The sequence below is a fragment of the Leopardus geoffroyi genome, chromosome D1 (assembly GCF_018350155.1).
Source record: "Leopardus geoffroyi isolate Oge1 chromosome D1, O.geoffroyi_Oge1_pat1.0, whole genome shotgun sequence".
NCBI classification, from domain to species: Eukaryota; Metazoa; Chordata; class Mammalia; order Carnivora; family Felidae; genus Leopardus; species Leopardus geoffroyi.
In genome coordinates this window covers 70860153-70873271 of record NC_059329.1, presented here as the reverse complement: position 1 = coordinate 70873271, position 13119 = coordinate 70860153, and the positions used below count along the sequence as shown (strand labels likewise).

The 13119-nt window shown below is 38.2% G+C and overlaps 1 protein-coding gene across 1 annotated transcript in view; it reads left to right on the top strand.

Annotated features, from left to right (window-relative positions):
• Positions 1-13119, top strand: part of COPB1 (COPI coat complex subunit beta 1) — a 36446-nt gene that overhangs the window by 19102 nt on the left and 4225 nt on the right. The window contains exons 11-18 of the mRNA XM_045484608.1: positions 794-939; positions 2171-2267; positions 3341-3501; positions 4358-4478; positions 5729-5956; positions 6113-6292; positions 9949-10093; positions 11390-11509. Coding sequence (XP_045340564.1) covers positions 794-939; positions 2171-2267; positions 3341-3501; positions 4358-4478; positions 5729-5956; positions 6113-6292; positions 9949-10093; positions 11390-11509 — 1198 coding nt within the window. The remainder of the gene's footprint in view (positions 1-793; positions 940-2170; positions 2268-3340; positions 3502-4357; positions 4479-5728; positions 5957-6112; positions 6293-9948; positions 10094-11389; positions 11510-13119) is intronic.

Here is a 13119-nt window from a genome sequence, read left to right as displayed (position 1 = left end):
AGTTCGAGCCCCATGTCGGGCTCTGTGCTGACAGCTCAGAGCCTGGAGCCTGTTTTCAAATTCTGTGTCTCCCTCTCTCTCAGCCCATCCCCTGCTCACACTCTGCCTCTCTCTCTGTCTCTCAAAAATAAATAAAACGTTAAAAAATTTTTTTTTTTTAAGTTGAAGGCTTTAGGGGCATCTGGGTGGCTCAGTCAGTTAAGTGGCCAGCTCTTCATTTCAGCTCAGGTCACGATCTCATGGTTCGTGGGTTTTAGCCCTGCATTGAGCTCCGCACTGACAGTGCGAAATGTGCTTGGGATTCTCTCTCTCCCTCTCTGCCCCTCCCCTGCTCACTCTCTCAAACAAACAAAAAAACAAAAACAAAAACAAAAAAAAGTTGAAGGATTTAGTTATAGGAAAAATATATATACCTAGAATCTTTGGCTTCTGTCACTGTCAGATAAATGAAGTATGTTATTATAATTTGAAATTTTATCTTTGAACTTCAGATTTCCTCTGAAATGATTTTGCTTTTAGTTACAACTGAGGTGTATCCAATTAATTTATTTTGAGTTGTGTATTTCCAGCTTTTGTTTTATAGTGAGTTTTTTTTGTAGTAAACTTGGCTGCACAAAAACCAGAAAAGACATTGTGACTTTGTTTACATAACAGTACTTGTCTCTCAACATTTTGTTACGTGTTTGAAAATCATTAATTATATTTCTTGTGAATTTGTTTACTTCTTAAAACTTAGATAATTTTCTTTCTGAAAATTATATAACTTACCTATTTTTCTTTTTTTTCCTTTCAGTTAATGGAATTTCTCAGTGACAATAATGAAGCAGCAGCCGCTGATGTCTTGGAGTTTGTCCGTGAAGCCATTCAGCGCTTTGATAACCTGAGAATGCTTATTGTTGAGAAGATGCTTGAAGTCTTTCATGCTATTAAATCTGTCAAGTAGGTTTAACGTCTGTTTAAATGTAAGGTCAAGCAAGCATTTTACCGTTTCTATCTTTAAAGGGTCATTTGGTAGAAAATACAAGAGAGAAGAAATGAATCAAAACACTAAAACCAACATAAGTGTCATAGTAAACATCACCTTACCTTACTCTCTGTAAATCTGCAATCTATGGGCAGAATTTGTTTTTGTAGGTATGATTGACCTAGGTTTCTCTATCCGTATTTCCTCTAAAACATGGTGTATCCTAAAGTGGCGAAGGAACATATTTTTAAAGGGTATCACTTTTTGGATATCAGTATTTATATCCCCTATTAGCATTTACTAAAATGAGGGATTGAAAATGCAGCCCAAATCTGACATCATGCATTTCCCTTAAAATAGCTTTTGCTAATGAGAAAGGACTGTTGCATCCAAACTTTGCTTCATTGAAAGCATCTGATAGGTGGAGTGTAATACACTTCCATTGTATCTGCCTGGATATAAAAGAAAGGACCATTGCAAAATTGTTTTTGTTTGTTTGTTTGTTTTGTTTTTTTGTTTTGCAAAATTGTTTTTATGATATGACAATGAATTGATATTTGTGGAAGTGAGAAAGATTTGCTTCCTTTTTGAGAAAACAAGTATACCTAAGTTTTGCCTTCAGTGGCCATCATCTCTTAGAGCTTTAGTTTCTAAAATTTTTCTGAATAAATTTAATGAAAATCTTAGGGAAAAGGTGACTGAAGATTCTATTCAGTTTAACATTTTTAATTAGAGAATTGTTGCTTTCCTTCTGTTTTTGGGTTTTTTGTATTACCAGTCCTTTGCACTCCTTCCTAATAGTTCTGTTCAGCATCTTGTCTATTCTTTTCAGTGGCTATAATAAACAGTGAATTACTTTTTACATCAAAGTAATACAGTTTTTATAGTAGTAAGTGATTAAAATAAAATTTACCTTAACTCTGTCCTCAGTGGAGGATAACACCTTTCTGGGAAACATTTTGGTGTTTTATTTTTACTAATGAGTTTACCAGTTTTAGAATATTTGTAATAATAATGGGTGAGAAGACTTATTTTCTTTTTAATCCTTGTGATTTCTGGAGAGAATCAAAGAAACTTAGTGCCTTTATTACATTCTTTTTTAAAATTTCATCCATATACCCTTGGAACTGAAGAATCTTGTTGTCTTCCTTGAGCTTAAATTCACAGAGAACAATCTCTGCTTCAAGAACTGTGTTCTTCCCTTAGGATTTACCGAGGAGCATTATGGATCCTGGGAGAATACTGTAGTACCAAGGAAGACATTCAGAGTGTGATGACTGAAGTCCGCAGGTCCCTGGGGGAGGTATGTCTTACTTTAGAAAAAACTACTTAAATGGTGGTATTTACTTCAGTAAATCTGACTTTTGTGTGGTGGTTTGCTTTCTTTCATGTTTTTAGTTAGTAGCGTCAGGGTTAAAGAACATTGAAAAATATGTCTTAATTACCTCTATAATTAAGGCTTAGAGGCTGTGGGAAATTAGGGGCATCCCTCTCCCTTGCATTGATCTACATACAGCATTGTCTGTATTATTTACTGTTTAGGGTAAGGTTTTATTTGAACAAGAGGTTCTATGTTTAAAAAAAAAGACTTGTAAAACTCTGTGCTAGCCTTTATGTTTTGAAAGGAGAATGTAAATATTATAAGAACTGGGCTGACATTAGAATATTTCTGTACTAAAACTGGCAGTGTTTCCTCATCCCACCATATGGTAGAATAGGAAGAACAGTGCTTGTCAGGAGACCTTGGTTACAGTTTCGCTTCTGCTGGTAATTAACTCTGGGACCTTGGATCTAAGTTTCTTAACATGACTGGACTTTAGGTTTTTCACTTATGAAGTCAGGGAATTGACAGTTAATGATTGAAGAGCTCTTAAGTTAGATGATTGGATTGGTATTGAGGAATAAATACATAGTAGCCATTTGGTTTTTTAAAAAAGGTAGTTGATGAAGTTACTATGTACATATAAGTCAGGTTTATTTCATTTTAGCATAGGTGCTGTTAGGGCTAGGATTGCAGGGGAAGGGATAGAGAAGAGGAGTAAGGCTTAGTGAGTATCTACTCTGTCTTAGTCACTGTCCTAAGCATTTTCCAATAAAGTAACTTGTACGAATAGAATTAAGATTTCCATTTAAGAGAGAAACTGAGACTCAAAGTAGTTTAATTAACTTACCCAGAACCATTCAACAAGTAAGTGGCATTCACTCCAAAGCCCTGTTCTCCTCACTACATTGCCCAGGGAAGGAAAGAAAATTGAATGCAGAGTTGCAAAAATCCCCTCGGGGGAATTGCCTCCTCCATAGAAATGATTGAATATTTAAATACAATTTGCTTGCGGTTGATATTATTATTAAATTGATATTCCAATTGATTTTTAGATCCCAATCGTAGAGTCAGAAATAAAGAAAGAAGCTGGTGAATTAAAACCTGAAGAAGAAATGACTGTGGGGCCAGTTCAGAAGTTGGTAACTGAGATGGGCACCTATGCAACTCAGAGCGCCCTTAGTAGTTCCCGACCCACCAAGAAAGAGGATGAAAGGTAATTCGCAGCACCTGTACCTTACCATCTGTACTAAGTTATCACTCCTGTGATAGGACAAATGATTTTTCTCTGATTAGTTTGCTTTTTTTGACCAAAATGGAAATCTTAGCCATTTAAGATACTTGAAAGGAGGACATTTAATTTCTTTCTCCCAGGAATTGTGTTAATGGCTTGAATCTCTGCTTCTTAAAACTATTTTCATTGAAATAACTGTTCTGTTTAAAATTAATTTACTCACATAGAAAATGCAAAGTAGAGGTAACTTTGTGAGTTTCATTGTCTGTATTAGTACTTGGGAAACATATTTTGAAGATTTTCCACTTCTAATTGATGGAATAACAATTTGATGTTTCTGCCTTATTTTGCACTCCCAATTTTAATAACGAAGATAAAAATGATGCCTAAAATTTTAACAGTTGTTTACTATATGCTAGGCACTGTGCTAAGTAGTTTGTCTATTAACAACAACTTGTTGAAATGCAGTATATGATTATCCCTGTTTTACAGAAGATACCTCAAATTCCTCTTCTGTTAGAAAAGTTTGTAACTTACCCATAGGGAAACAATAAATAGATAAGCTGGAATTTGAATGTAGCTCATTGGCTCCAGTACATACACTGGTAATCATTTTCTTTTTCCATATTCAGTGGCTCTAGCATCTTTTGAGGATAAGCTGTAAAACCATGTATATTTTACTTTTTCCATTCTAAAAGCTAAGGAGGAAACTGAGAATCCTTTTCACTGAAGGGTGGCAGTGAGATTGTTAAATAGGCTTATTGGAATCATTTCTGCAAAAACTGTATGCTGCTTAAGAAATGGTGGGTGGGTTTCACTTTTTGTGGTTGCTTTGCAGACCTCCCCTAAGAGGATTCCTTCTGGATGGAGATTTCTTTGTTGCTGCCTCCCTTGCCACAACTCTGACCAAGATTGCCTTGCGCTATGTGGCTTTGGTTCAGGAGAAGAAAAAGCAAAATGTAAGTTTATTTATCCTGCATTTACCTAGCAAATATTGAGTGTCTACTATATGCACTGAACAGTGAAGGACCTAAAAGGAAATGCTGAAGTTGTTGTCATTAAAGGGCTTATGGGGATGCCTGGGTAGCCCAACTGGTTAAGCATCTGACTCTTGATTTCAGCTCAGGTCATGATCTCATGGTGGTGAGATCAAGCCCTGTGTCGGGCTCCATGCTGACCGCGGAGAGCCTGCTTGGGATTTTCTCTCCCCCTCTCTCTCTGCCCGTCTCTCACTTGTGTGTGCGTGCATGCACACTCTCTCAAAATAAATATTTAAAACTATTAAAAACAAAGAGCTTATGGTAATGGGGAAACGGACATAGTAATATAACGTTATTGTAAAATTGACAAAGTAATACGATAATGGTAGCTTGTGGAAGAGATGTAAGGGTTTATGAAGCCATTCGTTTGTTTGCTAGGATCAGTCAAGGCCCAGTGAAGGAAAGACCTCTCTCTCCAGTATTTTCATCTAGTCAGTCACTGTCTATTTTATCCCAGAAGTGTCTCTTAAATGGGTTTTCATTTCTGGAAAACAGTACAGAAAGCCAGGGGGTACTGGTCTAGATTAGAAAGGACTAAAGAGAATAACAGCCAAGTAAGATTGATGAAGCTGATCCTGGATCAAAAAAACAATAAAAACATTTTGTGACATTAGGAAAATTTATTTGAATATAAGGGTATAGTATATGTATTTTTAGATTGCTCTATTTCTCAGGTGAGATAACGATATTGTGGTTGTATAGGAAACTGCCTTGGTTCTTAAGACGTGTATGCTGAAGTACTTATGGGGTGGAGTACCTTGCTTTCATATGGTTAGTCAAAAAAGGAAGTGTACACATACAGGCAGAATAAGAAAGCAAATGTGGCATAATGTCAGCAACTGGTAAAATGTATCATTCTATTAACTTTTCTGTAGTTGGAAATTTAAAAAAAAGATAGCACTGGCATGTAAAGGGGTTAGGTAAGGGAAAACAGTTAAAAAGCCATTGCTATTTCAGTTGAAGGTTAATGAAGGTATTAGAGGGTGGCAGTTAAAAAGATAGGAAGGAAAAGGGTGTATCAAATATATGGCGATAAAATCTAAAGCATTTGAAATCTTATTTGAGTGAAGCGAAAATTAGGTTTATTCCTTGGATTGTGAGTTATAATAAAGTGACATTATTGAATTGGAGAACCGTGACAATAATAATCCATTTCTCTACTTTTCTAGTCTTTTGTTGCTGAGGCTATGTTGCTTATGGCCACTATCCTTCATTTGGGAAAATCGTCTCTTCCTAAGAAGCCAATTACAGATGATGATGTAGATCGAATTTCCCTGTGCCTCAAGGTCTTGTCTGAATGTTCACCTTTAATGAATGACATTTTCAATAAGGAATGCAGACAGTCCCTCTCTCACATGTTATCTGCTAAACTAGAAGAAGAGAAATTATCTCAGAAGGTAAGGTGTATATGATTAAGTCATAAAAGCACTTTGTGGTTTTTTATTTTGTTGATTTTTCTGTTCTCCTATGTGAAGGCTGTCCTTATAGGCCTACAGAAAGCTGTCTTCCTTTCTGTATTAAAGAGAGTTGTGTGTATTGTTTTCTCAACACAGAAAGAATCTGAAAAGAGAAATGTGACAGTACAGCCTGATGACCCCATTTCCTTTATGCAACTAACTGCTAAGAATGAAATGAACTGCAAGGAAGATCAGTTTCAGCTGAGCTTGCTGGCAGCAATGGGCAACACACAGAGGAAAGAGGCAGCAGATCCCCTGGCATCTAAACTTAACAAGGTAACAAAATGTCAAATACATTGGTAAGTTATTTAAATTAGCCACTTAAGAAAGTAGTAATTGGGCACCTGTGTGGCTCAGTCAGTTAAGCGTCCACTTTGGCTCAGGTCGTGATCTCACAGTTTGTGAGTTCAAGCCCTGCGTCGGGCTGTGTGCTGACAGCTCAAGGCCTGGAGCCTGTTTCAGATTCTGTCTCCTTCTCTCTCTGCCCCTCCCCCACTTGTGCTCTGTCTCTCTGTCTCTCAAAAATAAATGTAAAAAAATTTTTTTTTTAAAATCAGTATTTAAAAAAAAAGAAAGTAGTAATTAGGAAGTGGCTGCTCCCATATTTTTTTTTTTCCAACGTTTTTTTTTTTTTTTTTTTTTTATTATTTATTTTTGGGACAGAGAGAGACAGAGCATGAACGGGGGAGGGGCAGAGAGAGAGGGAGACACAGAATCGGAAACAGGCTCCAGGCTCTGAGCCATCAGCCCAGAGCCCGACACGGGGCTCGAACTCCCGGACCGCGAGATCGTGACCTGGCTGAAGTCGGACGCTTAACCGACTGCGCCACCCAGGCGCCCCTCCCATATTTTTTTTTTTTTTTAAATTTTTTTTTTTCAGCCTTTATTTATTTTTGGGACAGAGAGAGACAGAGCATGAACGGGGGAGGGGCAGAGAGAGAGGGAGACACAGAATCGGAAACAGGCTCCAGGCTCTGAGCCATCAGCCCAGAGCCGGACGCGGGGCTCGAACTCACGGACCGCGAGATCGTGACCTGGCTGAAGTCGGACGCTTAACCGACTGCGCCACCCAGGCGCCCCCCTCCCATATTTTTTTAAACAGGAGTTTGTTTGTTGGGGGGGTGGGGAGGATGCAGAGGGAAGAGGGAAGAGAGAATCTTAAGCAGGCTCTGCACTGCCAGTGCAGAGCCCAATGCAGGGCTTGATCTCAAGACCATGAGATCATGCCCTGAGCATGATCAAGGGTTGGACACTTAAACGACTGAGCCACCCAGGTAGGTACCCCTAGTCTCACTGTTTTTTTTTTTAAACATTATTCACTTTTTGAGAGACAGACAGAGAGTGAGCAGGGCAGGGGCAGAGACAGAGAGACACAGAATCCGAAGCAGGCTCCAGGCTCCAAGCTGTCAGCACAGAGCCCGATGCGGGGCTCGAACTCACGAACTGTGAAATCATGACCTGAGACGAAGTCGGATGCCCAACTGACTTAGCCACCCAGGCGCCCCATGGTCTCGCTGTTTTTTAAAAGAAAAATAACTTGTTACACAGCATCAGTTTTTGTCAAGTCACTGTGATCAATAGGTTCACGAAACATGAATTAAACTCAAGATACTGGGACACCTGGGTGGCTCAGTCAGTTAAGCATCCAACTTCAGCTCAGGTCATGATCTCATGGTTTGTGTGTTCAAGCCCCACAATGGGCTGTCTGCTGTCAGAACAGAGCCCACTTCAGCTCCTGTCTCCTCTCTCTGCCCATCCTCTGCTTGCGTGCATGCATGTGCACCCTCTCTCAAAAATAAACAAACTTTAAAAAAAAATAAAATGCTTAAAAAACCCTCAGATTCCAATAAAGTATTTTACTATACAGTAGTACTATAAGTCCAATAGATGGTTTTATAACTTGTTCCAGTTGTTTGTGGAATCATAGACTAACACATAAGCTGGGAGATCCTAAAAGATTAACTAAAACTTTTAAAGGACAGGGCTCTGGCCTCTACTCTGACACCCTGCCCTCAGTTTCTTCTGTCCCCTGTTACATTATATTTTTGTAATGCTTGTTTATTTTTGAGAGAGAGTGAGCACAAGCTGGGGAGGGACAGAGAGGGAGACAGAGGATCTGAAGCAGGTTCTGCACTGATAGCGCAGAGCCCAATGTGGGGCTCGAACTAACAAACCGTGAGATCATGACCTAAGCCAAAGTCAGATGCTTAACCAACTGATCCACCAGGCACCCTTTGTCCCCTGTTATTTTAAACAGTGTGACCCCACTTTTTTATATTGCTAGTATTTTGAGTACCATATAGGATTTTATTAGGAAAACTATTCTATTCTTAATACATAAATTCACAAATCAATGATCTAGTTCACTCCTTTCATCTATTAGGTGAGAGTAAACAATCTCAAATTGATTGGTCCTAGATATGGTTAGTAGCAGAATTGGAACTACTGAAACACTTTCTCTCCCTTATAATTGGGAATTGACATCAACAATATTAGAGTTTTTAATTGTTTTTAATTAATTTTTTTAAATTGTGATATAATTTCCATAAAATCAAATTTATCCTCTTAAGTATTCTTTTTTTTTTTTTTAATATTTATTTTGAGAGAGAGAACATATGTGCACAAACAGGGGAGAGGCAGAGAGCAAGGGAGAGAGAATCCCAAGCAGGCTCCTCCCTGTCAGCACAGAGCCCAGCGCAGGGCTCAAACCCACCTTGAGATCATGACTGAGCTGCAATCAAGAGTCGGACACTTAACTGGTTGAGCCACCCAGGCACCCCAAGCCCCTTACAGTTCGGTGGCACTGAGTATGTTCACATTGTGCAACTGTCACCAGCATCCATCCATCCATCCCCAGAACTTTTTTCATCTTGCAAAGCTGAGACTCTGTGCCCATTGAACAATAACTTCCCATACCCGCCTCCCTCAGTCTCTGACAACCACCAGTCTGCTTTCTATCACTATGAATGATTGTTCCAGGCACCTCATATTAGCAGAATCATACAGAATTTGCCCTTTTGTGACTGGCTTATTTCACTTAACCTCCTCAGGGTTCATTCATGGTGTAGTATGTGTCAGAATTCTTTTTAAAGGCTGAGTAATATTCCATTGTGAATAATTGTTTATCCATTTATCTGTTGGTAGACACTTGGGTTACTTCCACCTTTTGACTGTTGGTGAATAATGCTTTTTGAACATGGGTGCACAAATATCTCTTTGAGGCACTACTTTCATTTCTTTTGGATTATACTCAGAGGTGAAATTGCTGGATCATAAGTCCCTTACCAAATGTATGATTGGCAAATATTTTCTCCCATTCTATAGGTTGTCTTTTCACTCTGTTAATAATGTCCTCTGATGCACAAAAGTTTTTCATTTTGACATAATCCAGTTTTAATCTGTTTTTTTTTTCTTTTGCTGCATGTGTTTTTGGTGACAATATTATGTTTAAAATGCTATCCTTGGGTGTTTTTAAAAAATATGGTGGGAGAAGTGTATAAAATTTATCTTTGTGGAATTACAAGCATTTCTTGCTATATAATCTATTTAGTTCCTGAGCTTAGGTAGCAGAGACTACCACATGATCTGGATTTTATTTAGTTCCCAAGTTTTGGAGAGCAACTACTAAGTTTAGATGCTGAGGGATTTAACTGAAAATGTATCCAAATCTATTCGGTTCCTAAATGGAGATCATGTTTAATGTATTTGCTCATCTTTCGCCTACCCAGCTGTAAAGTCTAGCACCTGTTATTTCTAACGTCTCCGTTTCAGTTACCCACATCTACGTTATAAAATAGTTTTATTATATCTACTTCAAAATGATTTGTCTAAGTACACCTGTTAATTACCTAACAGAGTTAGTCACTTGGCTAGGGATATATTTGGTTAAATGGTCTTGGTAACTTGATTATCTCTTTATTTTTGTTTGATAGGTCACCCAGTTGACAGGTTTCTCAGATCCTGTATATGCAGAAGCTTATGTCCATGTCAACCAGTATGATATCGTCCTGGATGTACTTGTTGTGAACCAAACCAGTGATACTTTGCAGAACTGCACGTTAGAGTTAGCTACTCTGGGTAAGGACATTTACCATAAAGGAAAGATATTATTACATAGCAGGTCTTTATGACAAATTAATAAGGGAAATGTACAAGTTTTAGTGTAAGAATTCTCTTGAGTCTTTGTGACATTTTGTATCAAGGCTTATTAGTTTTACGTTTAATGTTTAGTCTCCTTCAGCTCCCAATATTTTGAACTTCTGTGACACTGCCTTTCTTAGGTTTATGCTCTTGGTACATCCAGATGGGTTTGTTCAGTAATCTAACAAATATCAGTTTTTCTAGATATTAATAAGAGCTATTAAAGTTATGGATTTACCACATGGTTCACTTAGTTAAATTTTTAATTGCCTTAGAACAGAACTAGGGATTTTCTGAGTCTATAACTAATACCTACCAAAGTAATATTGTTACAGTTAGCAGCTTGAGATGTCTTTTTCTTCTTAATAAAGACACATGAATCCTACTCTCTCTGACCACTTCTACAGCTGGCTTTGAAGTTGGAAAATACAAATTGTGTACAGGAATAGTGAGTACAGTGCCTTTTAGAAATTTTGTGTGACTGAAGCAAGAGTTAAAGGACTTGAAGATACCAAGGGAAAAGATACTTCTGCCCTGTCTTCCTCAATATAGCTTGATGCCTGTATTTAAAAAAAAAAAAACAAAAAACTGTTTCTAAGCATTTACAAGTCTTTCTGTGGATTATTTTATCTTTGTTTATAATGGAGTATATTATAATTTAAAACTTAAGATTTTTGAGAAGTTTGTATTCAGTCATTGAGATAAAATGGTATGCCCCAAATAGACACACACACACACACACAAATTAAATATAGAATTATTCTGAGAAGCCTGTTTTTAAAAATGTGCATATTGGGGCGCCTGGGTGGCGCAGTCGGTTAAGCGTCCGACTTCAGCCAGGTCACGATCTTGCGGTCCGTGAGTTCGAGCCCCGCGTCGGGCTCTGGGCTGATGGCTCAGAGCCTGGAGCCTGTTTCCCATTCTGTGTCTCCCTCTCTCTCTGCCCCTCCCCTGTTCATGCTCTGTCTCTCTCTGTCCCAAAAATAAATAAACATTGAAAAAAAAAAAAATTAAAAAAAAAAATGTGCATATTGATGTGAATAAGATGTTAAATGATTTATTTTTTTCCTCAAAATATTTGAATCCTAACATTTCTCTTGTTCCTTATTTTGCTAGAAGCAATTAAGTTGCATACATTTTAAGATTTTATTTTTTGGGAGATGTGTGATTTATGATTTGAGAAATATATATGTGATTTAATAATTTTTTAACCATATCTCAATGTTTTCTCAGGGGATCTGAAACTTGTGGAAAAGCCATCTCCTTTGACTCTTGCTCCTCATGATTTTGCAAATATTAAAGCTAATGTCAAAGTAGCATCAACAGAAAATGGAATAATTTTTGGTAACATAGGTAAGGAATTGTTTTATAGCCTGTGATGTTTGAATATTTTTATTAAAGAATTTCTGTAAGGAGTAGCTGTATGCCATTTCTTGAGGACATCACCTGAATCTATTCCATTCATTCATTCATTCACCCATTCGTCATTTATGGGGCACCTGCTATTGTAAGCACTGTACTCTGTTCATGGATGTACGGAAATGAACCATAGAGGGTCATTGTCTTCAAGAAACTGCCAAGCAAAAGGAGGAGATAGATAAGTAAATACATAAGTACAGCACAATGTGATTGGTACTAGTTTATATACTATACGCTTTGAGATCATACAGGAAAAATGCTGACTGTACTGAAGGCTTTACAGAGGAAGAGGATATGTTATCAAAAGATAACTTTTGAACTGAGTCTAAAACATTGTATAGGCATTGGTTCCCGGACCACCTAGGGACTAACTTACACAGAGGTATTTAGTCAATAGCATTCTTTTTTTTTTTTATTTATTTATTTATTTATTTATTTATTTTTTTTTTTTTAACGTTTATTTATTTTTGAGACAGAGAGAGACAGAGCATGAACGGGGGAGGGGCAGAGAGAGAGGGAGACACAGAATCAGAAGCAGGCTCCAGGCTCTGAGCCATCAGCCCAGAGCCCGACGCAGGGCTCGAACTCACGGACCGCGAGATTGTGACCCGGGCTAAAGTCGGACGCTTAACCAACTGAGCCACCCAAGGCGCCCCAATAACATTCTTTAAAGTAAGTCCTGTGTCAGGGATGGGGCCACCATGGTGAGGACAACAGATCTCTCCTCACGTAGTTTGTGGTAAGGGAGAACAGACAAGTAGAATAGAGAATACAGAGAAAACAGAGAATACGTGTAATACAGAATGGTAAGTGCTACGAGGAAGTTTGTGCTGGGGAAAGTGGGAGTCTGTGCAGACATTTGGTCAGTTTTCTCAAAGTGGTGGGGGGAGTGGGCAGGGAAGGTTAGGTAAGGCATTGTGGAACGACTAAATGCTCAAGTGGCGTTTTGAAAGATTACTAAGTGTTCCACAGATAGGCAAGGATTCAGCTGGAACACATGCAAGTAATTTGACATACTTGGAGTTCAAAGTGGACTGGAGGGTACAGAGGTTAGGAAGGTTAGTAGGAGCTATATTTTGTCATGCTAAGGATTTCAGTTTGTCCTAATGTAAAGGGGAGCCATTAAGGACTTAAAAGTGAGTTATGTGATTAAACAGCACGATAGAAGACTGATTGGAGGAGGCAGGAAGGTTAACTAGCAGACTATTTTAGTAGCACAGGTGAGAGATGACAGAGTCTGAACCAGTGCAGCAGAGGTCGGGATGGAGGGAAGGGCTGAATATTATCAGTATTAAGAAGATAGAATGCCCAGGACACGGACTGATTGAGGAGGAAGGGGCTAGAATAACCCTCAGATTTTTTTATTGCCTTTCTTGTGTTGATATTTATGGCAGTCACCAAAACAAGGAAAACAGGAGAGAAGGACAAATTTGAGAGAAAAAACAAATATTAAGCAAGTTGAGTAATAAAGTTTCTAAAGATGTCAAAGCACAGTTTGATAGGAGTCTGAACAGGAGGTCTCAACTAGAGATAAATATTTGTTT